Below are 24,752 nucleotides of genomic sequence, written 5' to 3' on the forward strand. Positions count from 1 at the left end.
CATTGGATTCTGCCATTGCATACAAGGATATCCCCACAACTTATTTATAACTGAAACACCTTCCCATATGAAGAGAAAATTTCATCTTGCTACTGTGAGGCAGGACAAGTCCTTCAGAATTGACAGGTCAACAGAAGTTGGTTCACTGATCAGTCTGGTAAAGGTATGTAGATTGTAGGGGTAAAAAGAAATATCTTCCTTTGTGTTATTGGCAGTTCTCAGGAACCAAGCACCATCAGATAGGTTTTCACCTGGGCAGAGGACCTCCAAGAATATCCTGCAAGCTGCAGGAAGTTGGGTTTGATTCATCGGCGGTACTTTCCCTTCTGAATCAGCACTAACTCTTATGCCGCTATGATATCACAGGCTATCTGCCTTTGGAAGTGCGGAGTATTTTTAAGCATTCTAACAGCAAAGTGCTGACTATTGCTGGGGATTACAGATTCTGTGAAACATTTTGTAAGATAACTTCTGGCATCTTGCCACTTGTTATATGGAAAATATGTTGTATTATCTTCCATGTGTGTGTGGGTGTAAGGGTGCTCCTAGTGTCCTGGCCCCCAGCCTGCGAAGACTTACACATATTTTATTCAGAATGAAGTTAAGCAATACATAATGAACTTGTTCAGGCGCAGAGCCTAGATCTGTCACTTTAGACAAGTTCCATATACTTTAGGACTTCTGGAAAGACAGCATCTCTCTTGATGTCCGGAGTACACTACTATGAATACCATGCTGGAGGTTGACTGTGTGGGACACAAGGGTATTGGTTATCATTGTAGGAAGTCTCAGCTGAAGGGCCTGGACCTGGTATGCTGAAGTCCTTCGACCGGGATAGTCAAACTGGGATGGTCAAACTGGTCCCAGACTCATGTATGCACCCAGGATGTGGAGGACCTGCTGTCAGCCACACATCAGACATTTGATGTAATGCTTCTTCCTTCTCTTCTTGACCAACTCTGGAAAGCTCTGCAAAGGCACCGAGTGAAGGATGGGGTATGGAAGTCAGGGCACCAGGAATCGGGTCCTTGTAGCTGGAGGGTGTAACATGACAAGTGAGGGGAGAGCCTTCCAGACAGTCTGCTTCCCGACAGCATGCCTGGGGAGAGTGGGGGTATTCCTGTGGGGACCTCTGCAAGCGTCCACTTGTGTCTGGCTTCTGGGTAAGTTTTGGTGGGACACAGAGACAGAAGACAGCGGAGGGCACGTCCTCCCATGCCCAGCCTGGAAGAAGCCAGGCTCTTCTCCCTTGATGGTGGGAACAGGGCCCCTTCCTTCACCGCTGGGGGTGAGGGACTGATTGATGGCCACCTCTGAGATGAGGGGTCTGTGGCCCGGCGGGCCTTCCCCCAACGAGGGCCCTGAGGGGGAGTCCTGAGGGGAGTGCTGTGGGGAGCCCTGAGGGGAGTCTTGAGGGGAGATCTATGGGGACCCCTGAGGGGAGTCCTGTGTGCAGTCGTGTGGGGAGCCCTGAGGGGATTCCTGAGGAGAGCCCTGTGGGGAGCCACGAGGAGAACCTCGAGTAGAGCCCTGAGGGGACCCTGCGGGATGCCCGCGGGGAGCGGGGGCGGCGGTGGCGGCCCGCTGGCGCCCCCCGTCCCTCCGGCCGCCGCGGTGCCTCGGCGGGGCGGCGCCGCCCGTTACCTGAGGGCCGCGGCCGCGCGACGGGGCGGGGCGCGGGCGGTGACGGGGCGGGGGGCGAGGCGGGGCGGGGCGGGGCGCCGGCCAATGGGGGCGGGCGGCGGCGTCCGGCGCGCGGCGCTCTTAAGGCGGCGCGGCGGGCTGACAGCGGCAGAGGGTGGCGCGGGTTCGACGGCGCGGCCATGGCCGCCCTCAACGGCGCCGTGGAGAACGGGCAGCCTGACAAGAAGGTGCCGCCGTTGCCGCGGCCCCTGCGCAGCCTGGAGGTGAAATACACCAAGGTGAGCCGGCGAAGGGAGGTGGGTGGTGGGCTTATGCTGTGGTGTCACCGGTGCTTGGTGGAGTCAGGCTGGTGGTGAAGTGGTTTTTTTTGTTAATATAATTTTTTTTCCCCTCACTGTCGTTTTTGTTGTTTGTTTTTTTTATTCCTCCTCATGCCCTAGGCAGTAGGTTTATGGGGGGTGTAAGTGTGGTTGAGTGACTGGAGCAAGCAGATGGCTGTGGTGTTTCTAGGGAACCTGCTGTTGCCCCAAACCCTGAAGCCCAAGAAGCCAACTTTTTTTTGGTGTTTTTTTTTTAGGAAAAAAAACCAAAACAAACAACAACCACCAAAATTGTGATGTATCCATGGGCCGTGGGCAGGCCCTGGTGCCGATCAGCGGCAGGCCTGCCGTGTGTAGGCTGTGGTGCCACGCTGGCCTGTCCCCTCCCGGGCACCCTGACGGCCATCTTCCCAAGTGCCCCGAGCAGCGCTCACGAACCTGCTCAGTAAATGCTGTTTGTATCACATTGGCGCTCAATGAAATTGGATTTGGATGGGGTGAGCCTCGGCAGAGGCGAGAAGGGGTTTAGCTGTGAGGAAGCCCCTTGCCTGCTGTGCTCAGCCGTCCTTGACCTGGCGCGATGCTCCCCTGTGTGGGACAGGGCCCTGCGGGGAGGGCGTTCAGTGCTGGGGTGGGTTTGGGTCCTGGTGAATGCAGGGCCAGCATTCTGGAGGACTGGGCCTTGTGAAAGGGATCTGTGATGGGACTGGGGCCGCCCTGCAGCTCCCAAAGAGGGGTGGTGTTCACCCATGTCTTGTTTGGTGGCTCCCTGTCCCAACAGAGCTCCTCCATGGCCTCCCTGCGGGATGAGGGGTCAGGCAGTAAGCCCGCACAAACCCACACCCCTCTGCCCTCCATCGAGCTTCCCTTTAAACAGTCGCTCCTGACGGACTTAACCAAAGGCTCCTGAGCTTGGTAGCTCTGTCCCTCAGAGGTGAGGCTGGTGCTGGTGCGGAGCTGAGCACCACTGCAGAAATCCCTGCTCCCGAATGCAGCCTTAGCTCTGTGATAGCTGCCTCACTTTTTGTTCCGCAACAGCCTGACCTGCTGTCTTGCGCAGTGGGGAAAATATCCCGGCTGGTTACGCTGCTAGGCAGCCTTGACTGCCATAATCTGAACTATGTGGCTGGAATAAAAGACCTGGAGGGGCTGAATGTGCGTATTAATTACTGTTACATTTCTGTGTTAAGTATTATTAAAAAAAAATAATCAAAACTCGAAGTTCGTTCTCTTGCAGTGAGAAAGAGTAAACAGCGATATCTTATCCAGTGAGGTGTTGATTTCAATTATACATCCAAAGTACTGAAACAGATTAGAAATTAGAGGTAATCACTGGACTAGACTAATTTTTAACACCCCAAATGTATCTACTTTTTCCTTGTAAGATAAACTTGTCATTTAGCAGCAAATTGGATCTGCAGCTGCTGATTGCAGAATGGCGTAATGCTGCACAAACAGCTCTTTCCTGTGTCCAAAATGGACACGGCCATTAGAGTTCTTCTTAAACATCCAAACGTTCTGGTTTTTGTTATTTTTACTGTTGTGAACACTTTTAAATACTCCTTAGGGATCTGATCCTGCAGCCATGTATATTTTAAAACACACGATTTTTATTCTCCAGAGTTTTGCCGGGGACTCTGTGCACTAAAGGTACCAAGGTAGTCTCTTAAAAGTGGAAACCGCTGTTAATTAAAAGTGTGAATGTGACATTTGATCTGATGCTCCTGATGCATCTGAGAAAATAATGAGCAGCAGTCAGTTTTCATAAAACTGCAAGGGGTTTTCTAAAAGCTCTGAGTTTCACCAGATGTTTACAGCTGACGGCATGCTTTCCTCTGCTTAGTGGAGATTTTTATTTTCGGTTCTACCAGTTATGGGGCTAGGGGAGAGGAAAAATTTTCAACAAAGATCTTGCTTATTGAGCAGCTTAATGCTTGTCATGGGTGTGTGATGGAAGTGATCTGTCCACTATTCCGTGTATCAAATCCTGGGTATGAAGCATGAACGGCTGATACAGTACTCTGATTCCAACTCCTGGCACCAAAGACTCGGGCTATGTGGTGTGATTCACAGAATGATGCCAGCATATACGTTATATTTAAAACAGCCTGACTCTGTCACTCTCATGTTTTACTACTACTTATAGGAACGTTGCTTTCCCATCCCATTCCTTTCACATAAAATTAATGTTGAATGCGGAGGGAAAACGGTATCCTTCCCCTATCTTTAGTTTGTGAGCATATACCTGTTGCTGTAGTCTTACAGTTCTTGTCATATCTCCCACATTATAATGTGACTTTCTTCGTTAGTGAAACAAAGGAAAACTGAAGTTAAAATGTGTAAATGTTAAAAAGCAGCACTAGAGGTAGTCTGGGAGCATTAGTGTCAACCTGGTTAATATTTCTAACATTGTATCTTTTCTTGTGACTTCACTTGGCAACATTTTTGGCAAAATTCTTTCTCAGCCTATCTGAAACAGGTGGGTCTGAAAGTGCAGCTTCTGTGCCAGTCACATCTCAGATGCTTTTCTGCAGAAATAGTAAGGAGAAACTCCTTTCAGGAAAAAAAAAGCTGCCCAAGGAAAGAAAACTGTGACCCAAAGCAGTGGGAATTCCAATGTAAGGGATGCAACATTAATCTCCTGGTGGTGTGTAGAGACTCATAAACAAGATTGCAAATGTGGATGACTTCCAAGTAAAAGTACTAGCTTACAGCCGCTAACAGGCTACTAATAAAGATTACTTCATCTAATCTTACTTAAAGTATATTTACAAAATCTAACACTGCCAAGTTAGATCTCAGTGTGGATAAGATGCATGTTGAATCAATTAATTGTATATAGGTATTCATGTTCTGTTTACAGTGAGTAACAACACTCTAGTATTTGATGCATTTTCAGTTACGCAACATTGGGACTGTTTGTTCTTGCTCTGGAAATACAATATTTTGAAACACTTAAATCTTGTCACAGACTACTCCAAGTGACGTGGGAGGCTTGATCTAGCCTGTGACAAGGCATGGTAGGGTAGAACTGAGCTAGTACTTACCCGTCTCTGGTCAGTGCTTGGGGGTGGGGGGGCAAGTTGTGGAAGTAGCCCAGGGCAGGATACAAACAACCAAGTTATATTGTGTGCTGACATTTCATTTGTAGCATGTAACAAGGGGCTCCTTTTGCCTAAACCATACGAGTTTCTCTTGGTGTCTGCTTGCTGTTGCCATGGAGATGTATTTCAAAAACTGTCTGTTTCTCATTGCCAAATTATGGTGTTATACTGTGTGGGCCCCATCCTCTGTCTTTCTCTTGCTCAAAACTAACTGGGTGCACGAAGGCTGTTTCATTCGTTCTCTGGCTCAGGTTCTAGTTTGGATAAATGCGGTCTGTATCGTGAACAGTCTCCCTGGGAAGAGACTGAACACGCTTGACTCTGCCATCAATGGAAACTGAAGACGCTCAGGACCTTTGAGGAGTACTCTTTCCTCTTTTTTTTTTTTGTTTGCATTGTCTAAGTCAGTTGTTTTTTGTTTTTTTTTTTTTTTCTTTCTCCTCCCCATCCCACTCCCCTTCCTATCTCTTCAGATATTTATTAACAATGAATGGCATGAGTCTACAAGTGGAAAGAAGTTCCCCACCTATAACCCATCAACGCTGGAGAAAATTTGTGACATTGAGGAAGGAGACAAGGTAAGTGTTGTGGGAAAGGCAGTGCAAAAGACAGTTTCCAAGGGACTTCCTTTCATAGGGAAGCACAGGAAAAGATGGCTTTTAATGACAATTTACATCTGGCCAGACTGTGAGCTGGAGGTCTGGGACACTAGATGTGCCGCTCAAGAATTACAGGGGGTGGGTTGTATCAGCCCTGTCCAGCTCAGCAGAGTCACTTTTCCTGGTAGGAACTGCCTGCCGAACACTGTCAGAGGAATGAGATTCAGCATTGTTCTTATGTTATAGACTGGAAAGCAGCAGCCTTTCTGAGGAAATGGCAGTGATGGTGTATGCCCATCCCTGACAAAACTTGGGCCTTGTGCTAGGAGTAGTTTATATACAAGCTTCGTGGCAGCCTGTTGGAGACACTGAACTGAAACACTTTTAACACACAATCAACAAATAACTGAGTGCTTCGGGGAATTTAAGCTCAGTCATGCAAACACTGCCCACTTTCTGCTAGAGCTGTGGTGCTCCTTTTCCAGCTGGTATCATAGGTTCTGGCTTCCTGCACAAATGTGGCAACACTCAGTTAAAATTAAATCAACGTCTCAAGAACTTTAATAGTCCCTCGCCCTGGTGTGCTGTAGATTAGCTTGGGACATAACTGCTTGGGTTCGGTAACAATCTGAGGTGAGGAACAATGAGATGTGACATGTCTTGCCCAAAACAGCTCATCATGTATGGGTCAGCTGGCCTGATCTACGGGAAAGAGCTACTCCAGGAGCTGGCTTTTTGCAGTGTGTCATGGGAAGGTGATTCGCAGCTCCTCTGCTGTACCAGGGCTTTGGCTGCTCATTGCTGTGGGCAGTAGGTGGCAGGCAGTGTGGGCATTTCTGCCTTTTTCTTGGTATCTAAGCTTGCCGAACACTTGTGGGGCCCAATGCCTGTTTTCTAGCCAGGTAGCTGCCTTGGGGATCCTTTCCTAGTAGATGTGATACTGGTTAAGCAGGGACAATGTGTTTTCTGATATTTTACTGTGTAGAGTACAGAGCCTGACCCTTCTGGTGGTGGGAGCAAACTTGCTTGGCAATACAAGCCTCCAGCCTGCATGCAAATAGTATGTAAGGAAGCCTTCTTTTTGCATGGCACTAAAGCAACCTCTGAGACCTATTCCCATGGGAGATCTGTGCATCCATGGGGCAATTACAGATTGAGGTAGAACTAAACACTATATGTAGTTTCTTTATACTAACTGGGTAGGAGACACAACTGTGTTTAATTGCAGTGGCATGTATGTAAACAGTGGAGTTGAAGCTAACTCTGATGCAACTTAATTTTGGTAGGCAGAAACCATGACGTTGTTATTGTTTCCTGAGCTAAGTGTCTCCTCGAGCAGTTACAGAGCATTACATGAGTATTTCAAGCCTGCTTCTTAATGATTTGGTTAAAGAAAATTGTTATGCAGAACTAAAAGGCCAATTTTGCAGCTTGCCTCCTTGAGACTTGTCCCTACCTGAATTCAAGGATAAATTTCAGCTTCTGGCTTGCAGGAGAGTTACTGTAAACCATTTCTTGGGGCCAGCCAGTGGAGTCCTCTGCCCATGGATACTCAGCATAGGTGTCTGACTCCTCGGTGCATAGAATAATTGCAGGCAAGAATATAAGTTAGCTGCACCTTGAGTGCTGAAAGCCACCTCTTTCACCCCTTTACATCATGCTTAAAAATATATATTTTCTTGCTCTAAGTAGGTTTTTGCAAGGGACTGAGTGGGGTTAGACGTGGCTTTGGATTAGATAGAAAGCAGAGTCATGGGTGAGAAGCATCCCAAGCTAGCTGTTTGGCTGCTGGTGACACTTGACGATGTGCCACTGTCCTCTGGCAAACTGAGTCCCCTGAGGGTTCCTGTGCCCTGGTTGAACATTCCCTCCTAGGTCTGTAACTCCAGCCTGTTGGAATTACTACAGAAAGTGGCAAGTTTGTGTTTGGCAGTGCTTTCCAGTGCCTTGTCCCCATGTGCCACTATGCTTGGTTGTGCTGGTCAAGTACCATTGCAGGGGTGTCAGTTCCTGGTACTGACTCTCACTGTGCTGTGCCAGGGTTGGCTCTGCCTTCACAGCAGACTGGGAGCAGGACTCCACTTCCCTAGCTCTGAACAGAAACCTGTCCCTCCCTGGCCATGTAGAGTGTATTTTGCTTAGGCTACCCGTGAGGGGTGGGAATTTGGCAGCTGATATCTCAGCGATGACCAACTTAGTCTGGTGCTGAAACTTGGTCAATGCTTTATGAGGCTAGGAGCAAAGATTTTGTTGTTTGTTCTTTAGTTGCGGAATTTGAGACAGAATTGCCCTTGATGGGATAGTTGGGGGATAAAGGAAAGTCTTGTATGGAAAAAGAAGCACTGAAAGTAAAATGGCAAATGCTTCCACTGGATGCTTGGAGGCTTTTTGCAGCCAAAATAATGGCTTAGTGTCCAAGTGTTTGACAGGCTGATAATGGAGAAGGAATAACTTCCTTCATTAGACCTCTGCTCCCAGTGAATAGTGCAGCCCCAGAATTTCTACCCTGTCTTGGTGTTACTGTGTGAAGGCAAAAATACTTGCAGCATTGTCATTTCTCTGGTGCTGTTGATAACACTTGAAGATGGGCTTTTTTCTTCTAGCAGCTTGCTAACATTTATCAAGAGCAGGAGGAAAGATGCTCCTTCCTCAAAAAAGTGCCCAGCTCAGTTGGCTTCCACAGAGTAGGCAGCAGGCCCACAGCTGGGACTCTTGAGCAGACTGGATGCTGTGGAGTGTCCGTCATGGTCATTTCTAAGCAGTTCACTCTCCCATGTGTCTCTTTGAAGGGTTCTAAGAGGGTTTTGTTCACAGTCATCATGCCCCCCTCAGATTGCAGTGGTAGGCTGAGGTAAGAGGCTGCAGGACTGTTATTCCCCACAGCAGACTTGCAATGCCCTTGATAATGGTTTCGGACACTTCAGGCTGTTAAGGTGCTGTTTGTAGCTGTTTTGAACTTGGGCTCAAATGTTAGAGCAATGCAATGTGTAGACTGTTTGCAGGGGAGCAGGTCAGGGAGCCTCTTCGAACTGAGAAACTGTGGCATGCTCATGCCCTATGTCACAAAAGTGCCTTTCCAAAAATGTGCGCAGTGGAGGCTTTTCAAAGAAGTTAGTAATTGAATTGAAGAAAGACTGCCTCTCCTGGGTGTGCTCCGTCCCTGGCATATCCTTACTGGCCAAACCGAAACAGTATTAGGCATGCTGAGCCTGCAGGAGAGCAAGGTTTATTTGCAGGTATTTTCCCTACTCACAGAGCCAGTGGAGTGATGGTCTCGCTGTGCTCTGCTGCTGAGGCAGGAGAGAGGAAAAAGGAGCAGGTTAGAAATGGAGTAGTGATGAGCAGGACTTGAGGTAGAGGAGGAAGGTGGAGGAGATAGCTTAGAACAAAGAACAGTGTGAGTTTGTTCAGGGTAAAATGGTATGTGGTTGTGTAACTGGGGGTTGTATCATAATGCAAACATCCAGGGTGGCTATGAAGGTTTGCAGGCATTTCCCAATGCTGCAGTGCTTGACTTTGCAATCTTAATATTCTCTTAGTGGAGCTCTTTATGTAATACTCAGTAAATCTGTATAGATCAGAACTGTGCACCAGGATGCACAGACCTCCTCCTCTTTGTGGTTTTGTATACCACAGTGTGTCCCTGGCACCTTGACAGTTACAAGTCTCTCTGTCACGCATTGTGCCTACCTATTGCAACATGCCTGCAATGAACATGCCATTCAGACTCCCCTAATGCCTAGTCATAACAGGATGGATTAAGAATGGCATTTCAGCTTTCCTGAAGAATTTCCTTGTTTTTGCTGGTCTCTCAGGCCTATTGAGGTTGTGCAGGCTCACAAGATCTCACTTGGTGGTGCTACCCCTGACGGTGTTTAGGGAAAATCTTTTTGCTTGTGTGGTAGTGACTGTAGTCTCCAAGACGCTATGTGCACCCAGCATGTCTGAGAAAAGCGACAAGAATGAAGATAACTAGTATTTTCAGGAGCTGCAGCAAGGCTCAGGTGTTCCCATGTTTAGAGGATGGGGAAGAACTGGGCACGCACTGAAAGCCTCTTTCCACACAACTGTCTCGTTCCTGTGAGTGCCACGGTGGTGGGAAGTCCCTTAGAACTAAGGGCGTGCTGCATTGTGGCCCGTGCCCCTGCAGACCCAATGCTCTGCACATCAGTGCTCCCAGCCTGGTCACAGAAGCTAATTAATTGCTGCTAAGGGAAGACTTGTTTAAACCTGACACGTTTCTTGTGTTTCTTTGGCTGCTTTGTCACATAAAATATCACCGCCTTTCAGCTTGAGTCTTCATTCCAGCAGGCAGGATGGGGAGTATATAAGCATGCAGTGGCCGGTGGTGCCTTCTGGCTTTGGTGATGTGCCAGTTTGAATACAGATCAACTCAACTGAAGCGAACCATTCTGAAGGTCCATTCTGCCTGCGGGTGATGGGCCCCGGGCAGGACATAACTACTGTGCGCAGGCAGGTGTTTGCTACCTCTGCCTCACCAGCACCCTTGCTTGACCAGAGCCATTCTTAACACCTTGTAACAGCACAAGTTTCCTCCAATGGTTTCCCCACTTCCTTCCAAAAGGGTGGGGTTCTTTTCCCAACAGTATAGGTCAGACTATTTTAAAGCTGTGTAACCTCTTGTAAAGAAAAGGAGCCAAATCTAGCGTAAGGTGCCATTTTGGTGGGTGATGGCTATTTTCCAATGAACTTTTGCTGTAAGAAGGCAACGTGTCTCCCTGTAACATTTTTCTTGGTTGAGCACCACACATTTTCCCCATGAGGGGAGAATCGCCAGACCTTGTTGGATCAGTGCAGAGGCTTACTTCATAATTGTATCCAGACAAGACTTGAGATAAGACATAAATGAGTGCAACTGGTGAAGTGCTATGAGGAACGATCAAGGCCTGAAACCCTCCCTCCTTTCCCACCCCCTTGAGCAACATATTGTGGTGGGGTGCAAGTTCTCCATCAGCTCAAGTGAGGCACGAGCTGTGCCAGACATTACGTAGAACATTATTCTGTCCAAAGCCAGGGTGAAGCATGCTTTATGTATGCTTGGGGTACAGCCTTGGCCTCATGGACGTTGATGGCAGTGTTCCCATTGACTTCACTGGGTCGGAAGGTTGCCCTTAGCTTTGCTTTTTTAATCAATGTATGTGGGAAGAAGGGAGGAGTTCAGGGTATACTGCAGCCAGAGCAAATGTGTGAAGCTTCTCTGGGAGTGGTGGTGTGGGAAGAGGGGGAATTTGCTGCCTGCATGAGTGATAACTTGGGTAAACAGGGTTAGATTTGGTCCAGACCACGGTAAAGCAGTTGGGAGATGAAGGGAGGGTGGCACTAATTCCGCGTAGGTGAAATGCCTTTGTCATAGCTTGAACAACAAAACCCTTCCCATCTTGTAGAATTATTCTGGAAGTGTGATCTAGGATCTAAGGGAGCTTTTTTTAGTGAGATAATTGTTACTGGCATGGGTTCCAGTGGGACTGAACGGTGGGATCTGAGCTGTGATTGTTGCCCTGGATAAAACTGTGATCTCTCTCATGGGAGACTTTCCTTCCCACACTTGTTCAGCGGAGAATGATTCATGCAGGCCTATGGCCTGTCACGCTTAGGGAAGCTGTAATGGGAACAGAATTGGGATCTTGTTTCCCCATCCTCCCCAGTGTCACTTACATCCTGTGTCAGCAGAAAAGGGATTCTGGATTATTGTATAAACAAACTAGTTGCATAAAATTACCCTAGTGGTACTCTGACCCCAAGGTTGTTTATAAGCCCAGGCCAAACCCAAAACCTACTGCAGGCTTGTGTACAAATCCAGGAGTAAAATGAAAGTGATTCTGACAGACAACTTGGTGTTAGCCACCATAGCATCAACTAGGAAGTAGCCTGACGGGGTTTCTGTGACATTGTCCAGCTCCTTCCTTGTAATCTAAGGTTTTCTTGTGTATGTGGCTACTCTAGCCTGATGTGGATAATGCGGTGGAAGCAGCAAAGGCAGCATTCCAGAGGGGGTCTCCGTGGAGACAGATGGATGCCCTAAGCAGAGGACGACTCCTGCACAAGCTGGCTGATCTTCTTGAGCGAGACAGAGTCATCCTGGCAGTAAGTACTGTGAGCAGTGATAAACCAGCAACAGTTGCCTGATAACTCAGCTGCAGCCCTCTGATTTTGCTGCATCCATATCTACCTAATGTTTTTCTTTTGTCTCCCTTCATGAAGGGCAGAAGAGTCCATGCAGGAGTCATGACTTATCAAAAAAAAACAAACAAAAAACCCCCAAACAAATCCCCTCCCAATCAACTGACAAACAAACAACATAAACGAAACAAACAAACAAAAAAAACCCCAAACAACAACAACTGACTTGGTCCTTTTTTATTACAAAAATGCAAGGCTAGTTTGAGTTCTTTGCAAATTGCTTCCCCTAAAATGGGGGGCTGGAAAGAAAATCTTTCTCTTGCTGGATGTCATCCAAAGTTTAAAATGTGTGTAAGTGGGAACTGTTTCTTTCCCTACTGAATGTACTGGCTCAAGAAAAAGCTCTTTATAGCCATGAAGCTGTGTTAACTTGGACTTCTGCACTGAAGAACTATTGCTAATGATTCCCCATCCTGTCCTGAAGGAGCCCTTCTGGTGCAGAACAAGGCCGGGTAGGACCCAAGCTAAAACGTGCTGCAGTTGGTAGAAGCCTTTAGACTCTATGGGCCTTGGACATCTTTCCAAATCGTGCCCACAGATCCTAGCAGCACAGAGCTGCTGTCAGTCCATATCTAAGATCTTGGACCTGAGAGCTCACCAGTCTGATACTGCACTTTTGCACTTTGGCTCTCCTTATCTTCAGGGAAATGGGTTTATGACAATCAATGCTGGTAGATATGTTTAAGTTCCTGAACTGATGTCCCACTGAGGTCAGGAGGACTTAGCATACGTGGGATGTGCTTAGAAGCCTGTACTTGCATGACTATCTTGAGCTGGGTCTCTTTCTCCAACACAGTGTCTCTTAACTGCATGACAGCCTTCAGTTTCAGCAGGACAAAACCAAAAAAATCCAGGTCTGAAGGCAGTTCTGGCCAGGAAATAAAAGGGAAGAAAAAAAAAAGTGTGTGTGAATACACCCTGTTAATTTTCTGCTCACTTTTTGATGTGACTTCAGAGGACCCTCCTTTTTCCATAATCCAGGACACTCATTTCAAGCTTTCTGCTGTCCTTCTGATCTGGGAGGGCTTGTTTGGCATTGTTATTTTTCACTGCAGAAAGCCAGCCGTAGCAGCCTTGGCTGCATGCTAAGTAATGACTTATAAAAATCAGTCGTTCTAGCAGACGTTCAGAGTGGATAACAATCCTAGTCATTCCAAGGGGAATGTCTGTTCGAGTGCTGTTTGGACCCTAATGTCTGTGGAAGATGACGGGGTATGACTTCATATGTAAACAAAGATGTTTCAATCTACCAAGGGATAGTACTTCCTTTATGGATGTGCTGGCCATTTGCACCAACATCCCATTTAATGACCTGAGCACAGAACAAAGCATTCACTGAGCTAATGTCCAGAACGGCGAGAAGGACACAGGCTGAGACTGGACTTCATTTAGAGCTGTTCAGCATCAGTGCAACTTCTCCCTTGCCTTAGTCTCATCACAGATCTGAGCCCAAAGGTTACTTTAACAGAACTCTGTAAAAAATGTGTTTTCTATCATCCTGTGGACAAAAGAGGCTTTTCAGAGGTTGGGTTTAGGGCTATGAAGTAGATTTCCAAAGTAAAGGAAAGGGGGTCTGACTGATTTCAGTGACACCATCTGGAATCCAGAACATCTGCATCAGGGGGTCAGTTACAGTGAAGTCATGACACTCGCATCGTTTCTGACTAGTGCCCCAGACCACAGCCCTGTGTTCCACCCACAGCCACCTTCTTAGGGCTTTCAGAAGATGCGCTTTCATTGCAATCCCTAAATAAAGCAACTTCTGTACGCATCAGGCTTATTGGGTCTAGTTTCCCTTCTACCTTATTTGTATTAACAAATTCATTCCTTAAATATAAGGGAGGGGAAGGAAACCCCGTGTCTGCAGCACAAGGCAAAATAAAATGGAGAAAGAATTTCTCTAAAAGCTTTTTTTAAGAAAAAAACATTGACTTGTCTGACAGTGAATGCAATTTGTTTTTTTCAGACTCTGGAAACAATGGACACAGGAAAACCTTTTCTGCAGGCTTATTTCATTGACCTAGAAGGCTGTATAAAAACACTCCGATACTACGCTGGATGGGCTGATAAAATTCAGGGCAGAACTATCCCAGTGGGTAAGTTCCTCCAGACCCAGTTTCGGAGCTGGCATGGGATCAGGCTTGAGAGGGTGGAAGGGAGGCCTGCTGGGAGGGAGATGCATGGAAAGGCAGGTTTCTGAAAACCCGCAAAGATAGCCTTGTGTTTCCTTTGTATCTCAGGGTAGAAAGGATTTTAAGTAGATGTGTTTCAAGTTTTAAACTAATGGCAGAACAATGTGAATACCTGGACAGATCTCTGGAAAATAATGGATGGGCTCTTTTGTTGCTTTTTTAGCAGAGAAACCATTTTGGTTTTAATTCAGAGTAATTCTTCAAGAGAAACACCCACACATCATAGGGGAGTTTATTCATTAGGTATCACTGAAACGAATTAAGATGCCAGAGAGTGGAAGGACATAGGTACAGAGGTTTCTAGGGAGAATTGTATGGATGCAGCAGGGCCTGTGCTGTCCTAGATGCCACAGGGATGTGGCAGAGGGTTGATGTGGAATCCACCAGTGCCTCCCACCTCTCTGATGTTCCTGTATCCCTGACAGTGCTGGCTCACAGATGTTTAGAGAAATCACGTAGTGCGTTTTCTTAACTTTTATTAAAAAGAAGGTCTGAAATGTTGACTCCTCTCAGGAGCCAAAGGACTGAGCTCTTGGAGGGGCCCTGACAAGTTTTCTGACACTTGAAAGAGGTTTTTCAAAGTGTTTCCTAGGCTGCAGAGCTTGAGCGGCCACACTGCACTGTTGTGGCAGGGACAGAGCGAAGACTTTGGCTCAGCTATGTAAGTTCAAATATGGTTTTGAGGAGAACAAGTCAAGACAATGGATGTGGTATGATGAGCAATATGGTGTCATGTCTAAATCAGCCTATTCTGTTCTTGCATGGGGGTGACCACTGAGGCTCTATGAAGGACAGGCACTGCAGATAGAAATTAGTCACCAGAGGAAGGGTTCTGAAGGGCTGAACTAGTTCAGCCTGCGTAGTGAGCAAAAGGAGCGATGTCAGTCATATAAACTGAGATCTGTCACCCTCATCCAGAATAACATGAAGCTTTGCTTGCCTGGACACTGCTCGTTGGTCCTGATTTGAGATCACTTCCAAAAACTGTAATTAGGAATGTTCACGTTTTCTCTCAGATCTTCTCAATGAAACTAGGTTTTTGGCAAGAATGAATTTGTAAGGAAAATATCCTTCTTGCTTTCTCTTTGAAAGACCAATAGCAGTATTTAAAGATGAATGGGATTACTTTACTCCCAGAGTTTCATCTTTTTGTGATTTCTTACCATAAATGCAATTCCTGTTACACTGAATATGATTCCTGTACAAAATGCGTTTAAAAAAATCTCTCCCTCAGGGAAAAAAGTGCTTTGCTTCTTTCAGTGAGACACAATCTGAATGAAATTTGTGCTTGCTCTTCAGTGTAGTAGGGAGTTATCCTCCACCTTAGCCTCAACGCAGGGAGATTGCAGAAGGAGTTGAACCCCTGGTTTTAAAAGGCTCCACTGTTAACGTAAGCAGTGTTTGGCTTTTGAGCTAACACAAGACCTGTTCTCAAAGAGAGCTTCATCAACCTGGCATGTTCCAAAGGCATGAGTTAAGATGAACAAATATAGTGTTCTTTGTCTAATATGGTTTCAGTTCTGTGCCTGCTAGTGTGTAGTCATCTTACACTCTTTCTACAGAAGTGAGGATTTTGACTGTTTTTTCTTCCTTTATTCTTTTGTCTTGCAGATGAAAATTTTGTCTGTTTCACCAGGCATGAACCGATGGGTGTCTGTGGAGCTATAACTCCAGTAAGTGGCAGTGATAATGCCCTGCATGTCCCTTAGAACTGGAAGAAGTACATGTGCACTCCCCATCTTACACTGCAGCCATTTGCTTCCTAGTTAAGTACAGCTGTTCTGCAGGAAACTCCCATCTCAGTTGCCTGATGTAGTTTCTTGTTTTACCCCCATGCCAATTGCTCTTGGCAACACAAACTCCTCTGCAATGGAAGGGTGGGTCTCCTAATCAGATGCTCTGTTCCTCTCTAAGGCTGACACCAGCCACCAGAGACACCAGACAGAGCTCTCTGACTCTCGCACTGCTGGGACAACCATCTTGTCATTACATGTGCTAGCTTTTTGCTGCCTAGTGCTGATGCATGGTTTTTGAGTTTTAAATCATATCCGTTATTAATAACCCCTGGCTGTTCTCTGAGCTTTCTGTCATTAAATCTCACTGAATAGAGTTTTCTTTTCCCTGAGGTCTCATTCACTGCTGGGGGGACAGTGTGGCTAGTTCTTGGAATACTTCCAGTTTTAGTGTGTGTTGCTTACTCTGTTTAAACAGACAGCCAGGAAGACTTTAGAGCTACATGGGAGACATAGCTTGTTCCTGTTTGGTTGTAAAATCTTTGAACGTGGTATCCTACAGGCCCTGAGGCAAAGGGTGGTATGCCAAGATTCTCTGGATACTTGGATCAATAAGAATCCATGGAAGATTTTTACCTTTGATATAAGGTTATATAAGAGACTGAAAGAAATGCATATGGGGTATTGAATTTGCTGGACCCTGGGAATACCAGATCTGGTCCAGTTGCCGAAGATACCTGGGGAAATTTTGCTTTTTCCTTTAGCAGGACTGAGCTTAAACCCCCAGTGATAAGATGGTACGGTCTAATTAGCAATGTCAGGGTGAGGCAAAGTGGGAGATGGTCAGTACTAGTAACCAGATATTTAGCTTGATGACTTCTGCTCAGCTTTTTTTTGGCTGAACAAGCAATGTGACTCCTTGTGAGCAACTAGGATTTGTGACTCAAGATCAAAACATCAGGTTTCTCACATTGATCACCGGTTAAAAGGTGCCACCTTTGGCACTCAGCAATGCTTTTGGAAACTGTCCCTTTAAAAACCTACATGTAGGATGCTTTGGATGGCCACTATAAAGGGAAATAGTGGGACTTCTAATATTGCAGGTTGACCCTACATCAGCAATAAATGCAATAGAAAGTACAGAACCAAATTTGACTCGAGTTCAACAGTGTATTTGTAAAAAGGATGACTGGGGTCAACAAAACCACGTCTCTCTTCAGTTCACTTAGAGCAAATCCCCTCCAATTTTTTTTCCAGTTTGATCTCTAACACCAACAGTCTGTGGGTTTGTATATTCCCACTTGAATTAAAGAGATTCTGTCGCTATTCTGCATATGTCTTCCAAGACCAATTAACGATCCTCCCTTTTTCCTGTGGCTTGACTATATTTAAACCAATGTTCTTAACAAGGGAAGTTGTTAGAAAGCACAGCATATGACTGAGCTTTATCCCAAGGTGGTGTTATGAGGCAGCCCTGGAGTCCTTTACTGTTACTTTCACCATCCATTCTGCAGCAGAAAGCTCCTAATGGAGTTATGTCATGCTCTCAAAGTGTAGAAAAGTAGTGTGGGTGTGAATGGCGCAAGCTGCAAAGTCAGGCCTTCAAGAAGGCTTAGGAGAAAAAGACAAATGGGCAAATCATGGGATGAGGCCAATGGAGAAGATCACTGAAACGAAACAGGTCTGGGAAAGAGGAAGAGGCAAGTTGAAGAATAGCACATTAGACTAGATTCTGCTTTGTCTCAGGGCTGCTGGGTTAGAGCAGAACTCATCTCTTAAAAGCTACACTGCTAATTTGTTTGTAAGTGTGAATTTGTGGATTCCTAACATACTTGGCGGCTTTGTCGATAGTAAAGGCCCTTAGCTTGAGTCTTGACAAGAAGTCCCCTTACTGTTGGCCTGCTTCCATCATCCCTAAAGCAGCATTAATTATTTTTAATGAAGAAATCCTTTCTGCTGCCAAATGACCTTTCTGAGATTCAGTGTGAGCTAGATTTTCCACTTTTTGCTTAGGCTCCAAGACCTACAAATACACATGACCACGAAAGAGATTAGCTCAGAGGAAACTGATGTGGACTGGTTCCTAATTCCAAATAAGAAAACTAATTGGAAAGGAGCAATTTACAATTTGAAGGGAGGATAAGACCCCCCCCTGGATTTTCATGACTGAACAACCCCTTGCAGTTTCCTAGTTATAAACCTGGAATTGAATGATATTGTATAACTCCTGACTACCGAGCCAATACCTAACACAGAAAAATGAGTTGGTTTTTTTTCTTCAATGAGCAGCTGCACCCTGTAATTCTCTCACATAAGGATGTTGTACAAAAATGATGTATCAGAACACCGCCTTTGACACGATTTCTGCGAACAGCCAAAATACTATACAAAGTGTGATCAAACTCCTATAAAGGGTGAGGTCACATCATGCAGAGGTTTGTCCAATTTACAGGATTAGCTTGAGGACTGCCAGCAATATTTGGGATCTCGGGGGAAATCAAAAAAAGTTATACTCTGTAGTCTAAGCAAACGCGGTATTGTAAGCAGCCACTTCTCTTTGTGGCTGTCCTCCCAGTTGCTTCTTTCTCCCTGAGCTGTGTGAAGGTGGGGAATATGCTGCGTTGGGAGCAGGTGACTGTGCTGGGTTGACCTGACCAGCCTTGTGTTCTTGCAGTGGAACTTCCCGTTGCTAATGCTAGTGTGGAAGATGGCGCCAGCGCTGTGCTGTGGAAACACTTTGGTTATTAAGCCAGCTGAACAAACTCCTCTCACATCGCTCTACATTGGCTCGCTGATCAAGGAGGTAAGGAAATCTGAACATCCCGTCTAGATACTGTTCTTTTCAGATCATAAGCAAGACTGTATTTTGAATTGGCTGTGTAGATTTTTAGGTTTTAAAGATGTTAAAGCCTCACAGAGGAAAGTGAGAACAACCTTTGTCTTTGGTCTTTTCTTACAAAGGCCTTCATGACTGGCAGTGGCTATCTGGGAGGTAGCAAAGATCACAAAACCTGTGGTTTTTTCTTTTTTCTCAGGGAGTTGCAGAGAGAAAAAAAATGGTGCTTTTATTCTCCTGCCTTGTCTTCTCCTCTCCCAAATGAGGGAAAGGCTACAGCTCAGTTTTATTAGACAATTGCGCAAAAAAGAGTGTGATTAGACAGCAGTGTTGAGTTTGTACCATTTTTAAGTGGGATAATTCAACCAAGACAGCATGCCATGGGAAACAATTCTTCATAATTTCTGCGGTTCATAGAACAATTTAGCTATCTCCGGCCTTTAAAGCCAACTTGATACTAACATAAAGGGGAGATCATAGGTTGGAATTTCAAAATGTTTGTTTAGGGCTTGTTAGGTGCCCTCAGATCTATTAATCATATAGAGGTGGTGGGAGGTGCACAGTACCTTCTAGGACTGGTCAGAACATCAGCCTCCTATATCTATGTATGTGACTAATTGTGAGGAAAACCGAAAGGATTGTAGATACGCTTTTGCCTCTCAGCTGGAAAAGTCTGTTTGTTAGGCTCAGTCTAATGATAATGATGATTTTGTCTGTTCTTGTCTTAGCCTGGGAGAAAATAGAAGGATACCTTAATAATTGACACTTAGGGCTCCTCTGTCAGGAAAGGCAGTGCAAAAATACTACCAGTTAAGTATCTCCTGCAGTTAATTGACTTAATAAGGTTACACAAGATGAGTGAGCATAGGGTGCAGTTTTCATGACTTCTAGTTAGCCTTGCCACGCCACTGCTTTTTCACTCTGACATACAGCTCCACAAACACAGGCGTAGCATTCCCTCCAAATGCTATTCAGTTCTGATGGAATTAATTTTTTAGCTGAAATTCTAAGCTGCCTGTTTCTCACAGTTGCCCTTCAAGGCAGAAATGTAATTAGAGCAGAATAATTTTATTTGAAGATGTTCCTTTCTCCACCCAAAATTAGCTAAATTCTTTGCAGTTTTTCAGAAGAATAAGTTAGACTTTTTTTTTTTTCATCTTTAAAAGGATGAAGAAGATGTTAACCCACAAGCAAAGCTAAGTGTTAAGTCCAATGAAATAATTTTGGTCCAACCAAAATATTTTGGCTTTCATTTTTGATGAAAAACAGAAAAAACTTTTTGGCTTAGGGTGACCCGAACCAATTTTTTTGCTTCCTTGCGGCTTTGCTACTGACTCCAAACACCATTACTTGCACAGTTTGACTTGCAATATTTTCTTGAAAATTTATTAGCCAAGATGCAAACTCTATTAAACTCACTTTTATCATTGTCACATCCACAGAAGAATGGGGGGGGAAGGAAAAAAACTCATGAAGGTAATCTTTTGCAAGGTTACATGAGCAATTACTTCCATTTTTTTTCTGTATTAGGAAGGAGTAACTGGATTTATTGAGATTTTATATTAAAAAGCCACAAGAAATGAAGTGAATGCTTAATATCCTGCAATTCCATTGTTACAAAATGCAGGGAAAGCAACCTTATGCAATCAGTAGTAGGGGAGGGCTAGCCTGGAAGAGCATAATCCTTGAAACTTTTGTTTCAGGAAGTAAAAACAGGCCAGTAAGTCCTGTGCTTCTCCTCACACTAGAGTTTCACCTAAAGTTTTGTCATTTTTCTCTTTTGGCAAAATTACTAGTTGGCAAATCTAGGTTGTAAATGTGGTGGAAACTGGCATAAGTCTGTTACCATCTGCTCTTGTATTCCTGTTTTATTAGACCCATCATCTAGTGAGGTTTTACTGACTTCTTAATCCCTCTGGCCCCTGAAGAACCACAAATGTCAACCTTTGTTCAAAACAAACTTTCATTCAGTTACCCCTTGGCTTCATCTGCACAGCAGTAGCTGGGGGCCAAGTTTGTCCAAAAGACTGACTCTCTTTTGACTTGAAACTGGGACTCCTCCAAGAATTCTTACTGAAACTTGGCATTTCCTAAGCATGGCTGTTACTTTCACCCACGTCTACTCCAGCTGGTAGCACACAGCCATGTTACTGGAAAGTCTGGAAAACAGTGATGTAGCTGGTAAGGGCTCCTTATCTGAAACTTACAATTTTTAATTGAAAGGAATATAGTGCAACTAATCCAAGCTTCTGGAGAACTGAACTGCAGCTCTCAGGAGTGTGGATTGGTTCCAGAGTGCTCAAAATCTCACTTTACAGAGCTGTATTTAACCTCTGTTTTAGGTGGGTTTCCCTCCAGGTGTGGTGAACATTGTGCCAGGCTACGGCCCCACAGCCGGAGCTGCTATTTCTACCCATCACAGCATTGATAAAATTGCTTTTACTGGGTCAACAAAGGTAAGTGATGGATTTAGCATAAAACACCTGCTGTTCCTCTTTGCATTCTCTTCTAAAACTGCCATCCATGTAAGACTGGACGAATGAAATGTCAGTGATTTTTTTTGTATAGCCAACAATGTTTTCCATCGCATTCCATGTGACAGGATTTCTCAGAAATGTTTGGGATTTGTCTAGTTCAGGTCCTTGTGCTTGTGATAATCCCACACCTCTGTAAGCTGTTTTTTGCCAAACCACCACATTTCTATAAAAACTGTAAGTAATAGATGCTCTGACAGGTAAGGCGATCGGTCTACAGGGGAGGCTGGCAAAGAGTTATCATCATGTCATTGACCTGATGGAGTTTCTGGGCAAGTTTGCCTGCCAGTCCTGCCCTGCATGCGTGTGCAACTGGAAAACATGTCAGTCAGAGCCCTGTACAGAGCCCTTCCTCGGCTTTAGTTACCTCTGAGGAACTAGGACTTAAATAAAAACACGGCCCCGTGCCTGAGGCTTCGTCTGCTGACGTGGATGCGATCAACATTTGAGCTGCTTTTGAGACCTGTACAGTAAGGCACCTTCTATTCATTTTTTTCCTCTAAATAGCTACTACTGCCTTGCTTAGGGGTGGAAATGAGATTTCTACACCTACAGATGTCCTCTTCTGTACCTACATGGGGGAAAGGAGAGCATGGCTTGGCTGAGCCCATGGAATTGAGCACAGCTGTGGCATGCAAACAAATTTGTCTCCGTAATCACTGCTGCAAATCCTCAGACAACAGCTTGCTTAGAAACGTGAATGTTTTTCCACTCACTGCTCTAGATTTTTCTTGCAATATATACGCACCCCTTTGAAGAGGGGCAGTGTCCAAAGAATGTTGACAGCAATGGTTTCAGTTGAGGCAAATACAAGCTCTTCTCTTTTATTTCTTGAAGTAATGTTCTTCTTGCTGAGCATTTGCCGAATCCATCCATTCTTACGTCTATCTTCACAATGCAGAGTGTAATCTAATTGCATAACGATGACAAATTACCTTGAATGGTATTCTTGGTCGGTAAAGGTAACTCACCGAACACTCAAAAGCTCCTGCATTTAACAACAGTACCATCTAGTGGCTTTAAGTACATGCTAACTGCTTTGCTTATCCCATAGGAGAAGGTGTGTTAAGCCTCTGTTTCTGTACAGGGATCATGGGAACAAACACAAATGCAATAAAGTAGAAGTTCACAATGAGCTTTTACTCTCTTGATAGTTGGTCTAATCTAGGAGTTTACCCAGATACATGCTTCTCTCCAAATCCTAGATCAGAAACTTTTAGCCCAGATTAGATGCTGGCTGTGTGAGAACAATAGAGCTTATGGACTCATCCAGCCCACATGGGCCTGTTTGGGTCTTTAATGAAAAAGGAGTATCCAGTGGATTAGGGGCAGAAGGAAAACCTCAGCTGCTGGAGCCTGTAGGCAAAAAACTCCTATAGGCGCTGTGCTTGTTTTCCTAATCCATGGGTGTGCAGGAAACACCGAGGGAGACAGATTCTTTGCTAATGCATGTGTAATTTAGAAGTGTTTTCTTCCCCCTCCACCCATCTGTGAGTTCAGCTTCATCTCTGCAGTATTTGCAGCATAATGCTACTGTTTCTGAGCCAGGAAGTGAAGCTAATTCAAAATACAATTTGACTTAGTTTTTAAGCCCCATCTTGGGCTCAGTGCCAGCCTGGAAATACTCATCTTAAACTCCATAAGAGTTTTCCCATTTATATTTCTTCCTTTCCCGTAGTTTATTAACTTACTTCTTTTTGGCCAGCTAGCTTGTGGTAATGCCTCTTGCGAAGTTCTGTCTATCTGCAGCATGATGCATCGCTTATTTCTGCTGTCTCTAGGCCCAGGCTGCTGAGTGACCAGACATGATCTGCACTGCTAGGTTCGAGTTACAAAGGCAAACCGTGAGAAATGCAGGCCTATAACTGCCAGCCAGCTGCCACATGCTTTCCTTGCTCACAGCTCCACTCCAGGGCAACAGTATTTTTAGGTAGAAATAAAGTTAAGATTGCCATGTGCAAAGGTAAAATACAAGAAAACCAGCTACAAAATGAAGATATTCGTGTATAAGGTCACACTAACCAAAAATAACCTGCCTTAGCAATTGAAGCCCCTAAACAGTTTTAACTCATACTAACACAGTTAGATCACTAAATAGTTCGGATTAATGCTGCTCTTGTGAGGAATTCTGTGGGGTTTTTTTAAAGCATGAAGACAAATTGCTGGTTTGGTGTTACCAGTATAAAAAAAAAAAGCACAGTCAAAATTTTGGGAAAACATTTAATATGAAAGAATTCTTCTGTGTGTGTGGGAAACCCCTTAGTTTTGTATTACTTTGATTAAATTCTGAAAGCAGAGTAAATCCTTCCCTTCAGGAGAGGGTGGCCAGATAAATTCCACCAGATGGTCAGAACAGGTTCTTGGGCAGGAAGTGCCACAGCAGAGCTAGATGGAGATGGAGTTTGTCTGTTGACACCTTCAGGTATTACCTTGGGAGGAACTTGTCTCAGCTACTCTCGTGTGCAGAGCAGCTCAGCCTCAGCTGTCAGAAAGTAGTTTTCTCCTAAATGCCAAAACCTTTACACAGGAGTGGTAACAGATAGGAATCGTGAGTTCTTGTCACTATCTTGGGAAGGTCATAGAATGCTTCAGGTTGGAAGGGACCTACTCTGAGAAGCTGAATTACCAATTTTTAAAAGTAAAACCTGTGAACCTTGGAGCCCCATTGATTGCCGGTGTTGCTCATGAGCTTGCACGGGCTTGGAAATGCCTTGTTCTGCAGCTCTGGGCAGTACATAACTTGAGGATACAGTTCCTGTAGCTCTCCCACATAGCCTGCCCTTTCAGATCTGCCTGAACCAAACAGTAATTCTGGGGCTGGTTTTGACCCAACACATCACAGCAGTAGGAAAATCAAACCATTTAAGAGTACTATCCCTGACTTCTCCCTGCTTCAGCAACACACCAGGTTCTTCTACCCTTGTTAGCATCACACTTGACACACTGAGCTAAGGCTTTCAGGGGAAACAGCTCGTGTCCTCTGTGTCTCAATGCTACAGGTTGGAAAACTGATCAAGGAAGCTGCTTCTAAAAGCAACCTCAAAAGGGTGACGTTAGAGCTTGGAGGGAAAAACCCCTGCATTGTGTGTGCAGATGCAGACTGTAAGTATTGGCTGCTGTGTTTATTTGCTGTAAGATGCGATGAGTGTGGTGCTTTTGTGTGCCTCTGCTGTCCTTTGGCAACTAGCAGGGCTGGTGTTTGCCACTACATCCACCCCGGAGCCTGGACGAAACCCCTGTCCAAGAGCAGGATGCAGTTCTGCTTTGCTGGAGCTCTTGCCCAGCACAGGGACCATTCCTATGGCAAATGAGCAAACCATTATACTGTTGCCTTCCCTGGGGATGGCTGCAGTTGCAGATAAATCTTGCATTTGTGCTTTTCTGCTGTTGTAGTGCCTTTTTGGTTGGCAGTACTGCAGAGCTTGAGCCAAGCAGTGGGGAAAGCAGTTTTCTAAAATGCAGCCCCTCTGCAGGTGTTCCTACGACAGGGGAGTTTTGTAGGACCCGATCTAATCCAGCCTTCACCTCTATTCTGGGGCTCTGCAGGACTTATTTCATGTGTTCTGTTGTGACTTTGTTGTGTTAGTGA

The 24,752-nt window shown here is 45.2% G+C and overlaps 1 protein-coding gene across 1 annotated transcript in view; it reads left to right on the forward strand.

Moving 5' to 3' along the window:
• The first annotated feature begins 1,780 nt into the window (after nt 1–1,780).
• Nucleotides 1,781–24,752, forward strand: part of ALDH1A3 (aldehyde dehydrogenase 1 family member A3) — a 37,036-nt gene continuing 14,064 nt past the window's right edge. The window contains exons 1-8 of the mRNA XM_063346527.1: nt 1,781–1,922; nt 5,542–5,646; nt 11,632–11,772; nt 13,835–13,964; nt 15,672–15,733; nt 18,468–18,596; nt 20,972–21,085; nt 24,163–24,265. Of these exons, the coding sequence (XP_063202597.1) occupies nt 1,824–1,922; nt 5,542–5,646; nt 11,632–11,772; nt 13,835–13,964; nt 15,672–15,733; nt 18,468–18,596; nt 20,972–21,085; nt 24,163–24,265 (883 nt within the window). The 5' untranslated portion in view covers nt 1,781–1,823. The remainder of the gene's footprint in view (nt 1,923–5,541; nt 5,647–11,631; nt 11,773–13,834; nt 13,965–15,671; nt 15,734–18,467; nt 18,597–20,971; nt 21,086–24,162; nt 24,266–24,752) is intronic.

Source organism: Chroicocephalus ridibundus, chromosome 9 (genome assembly GCF_963924245.1).
Source record: "Chroicocephalus ridibundus chromosome 9, bChrRid1.1, whole genome shotgun sequence".
NCBI lineage: Eukaryota > Metazoa > Chordata > Aves > Charadriiformes > Laridae > Chroicocephalus > Chroicocephalus ridibundus.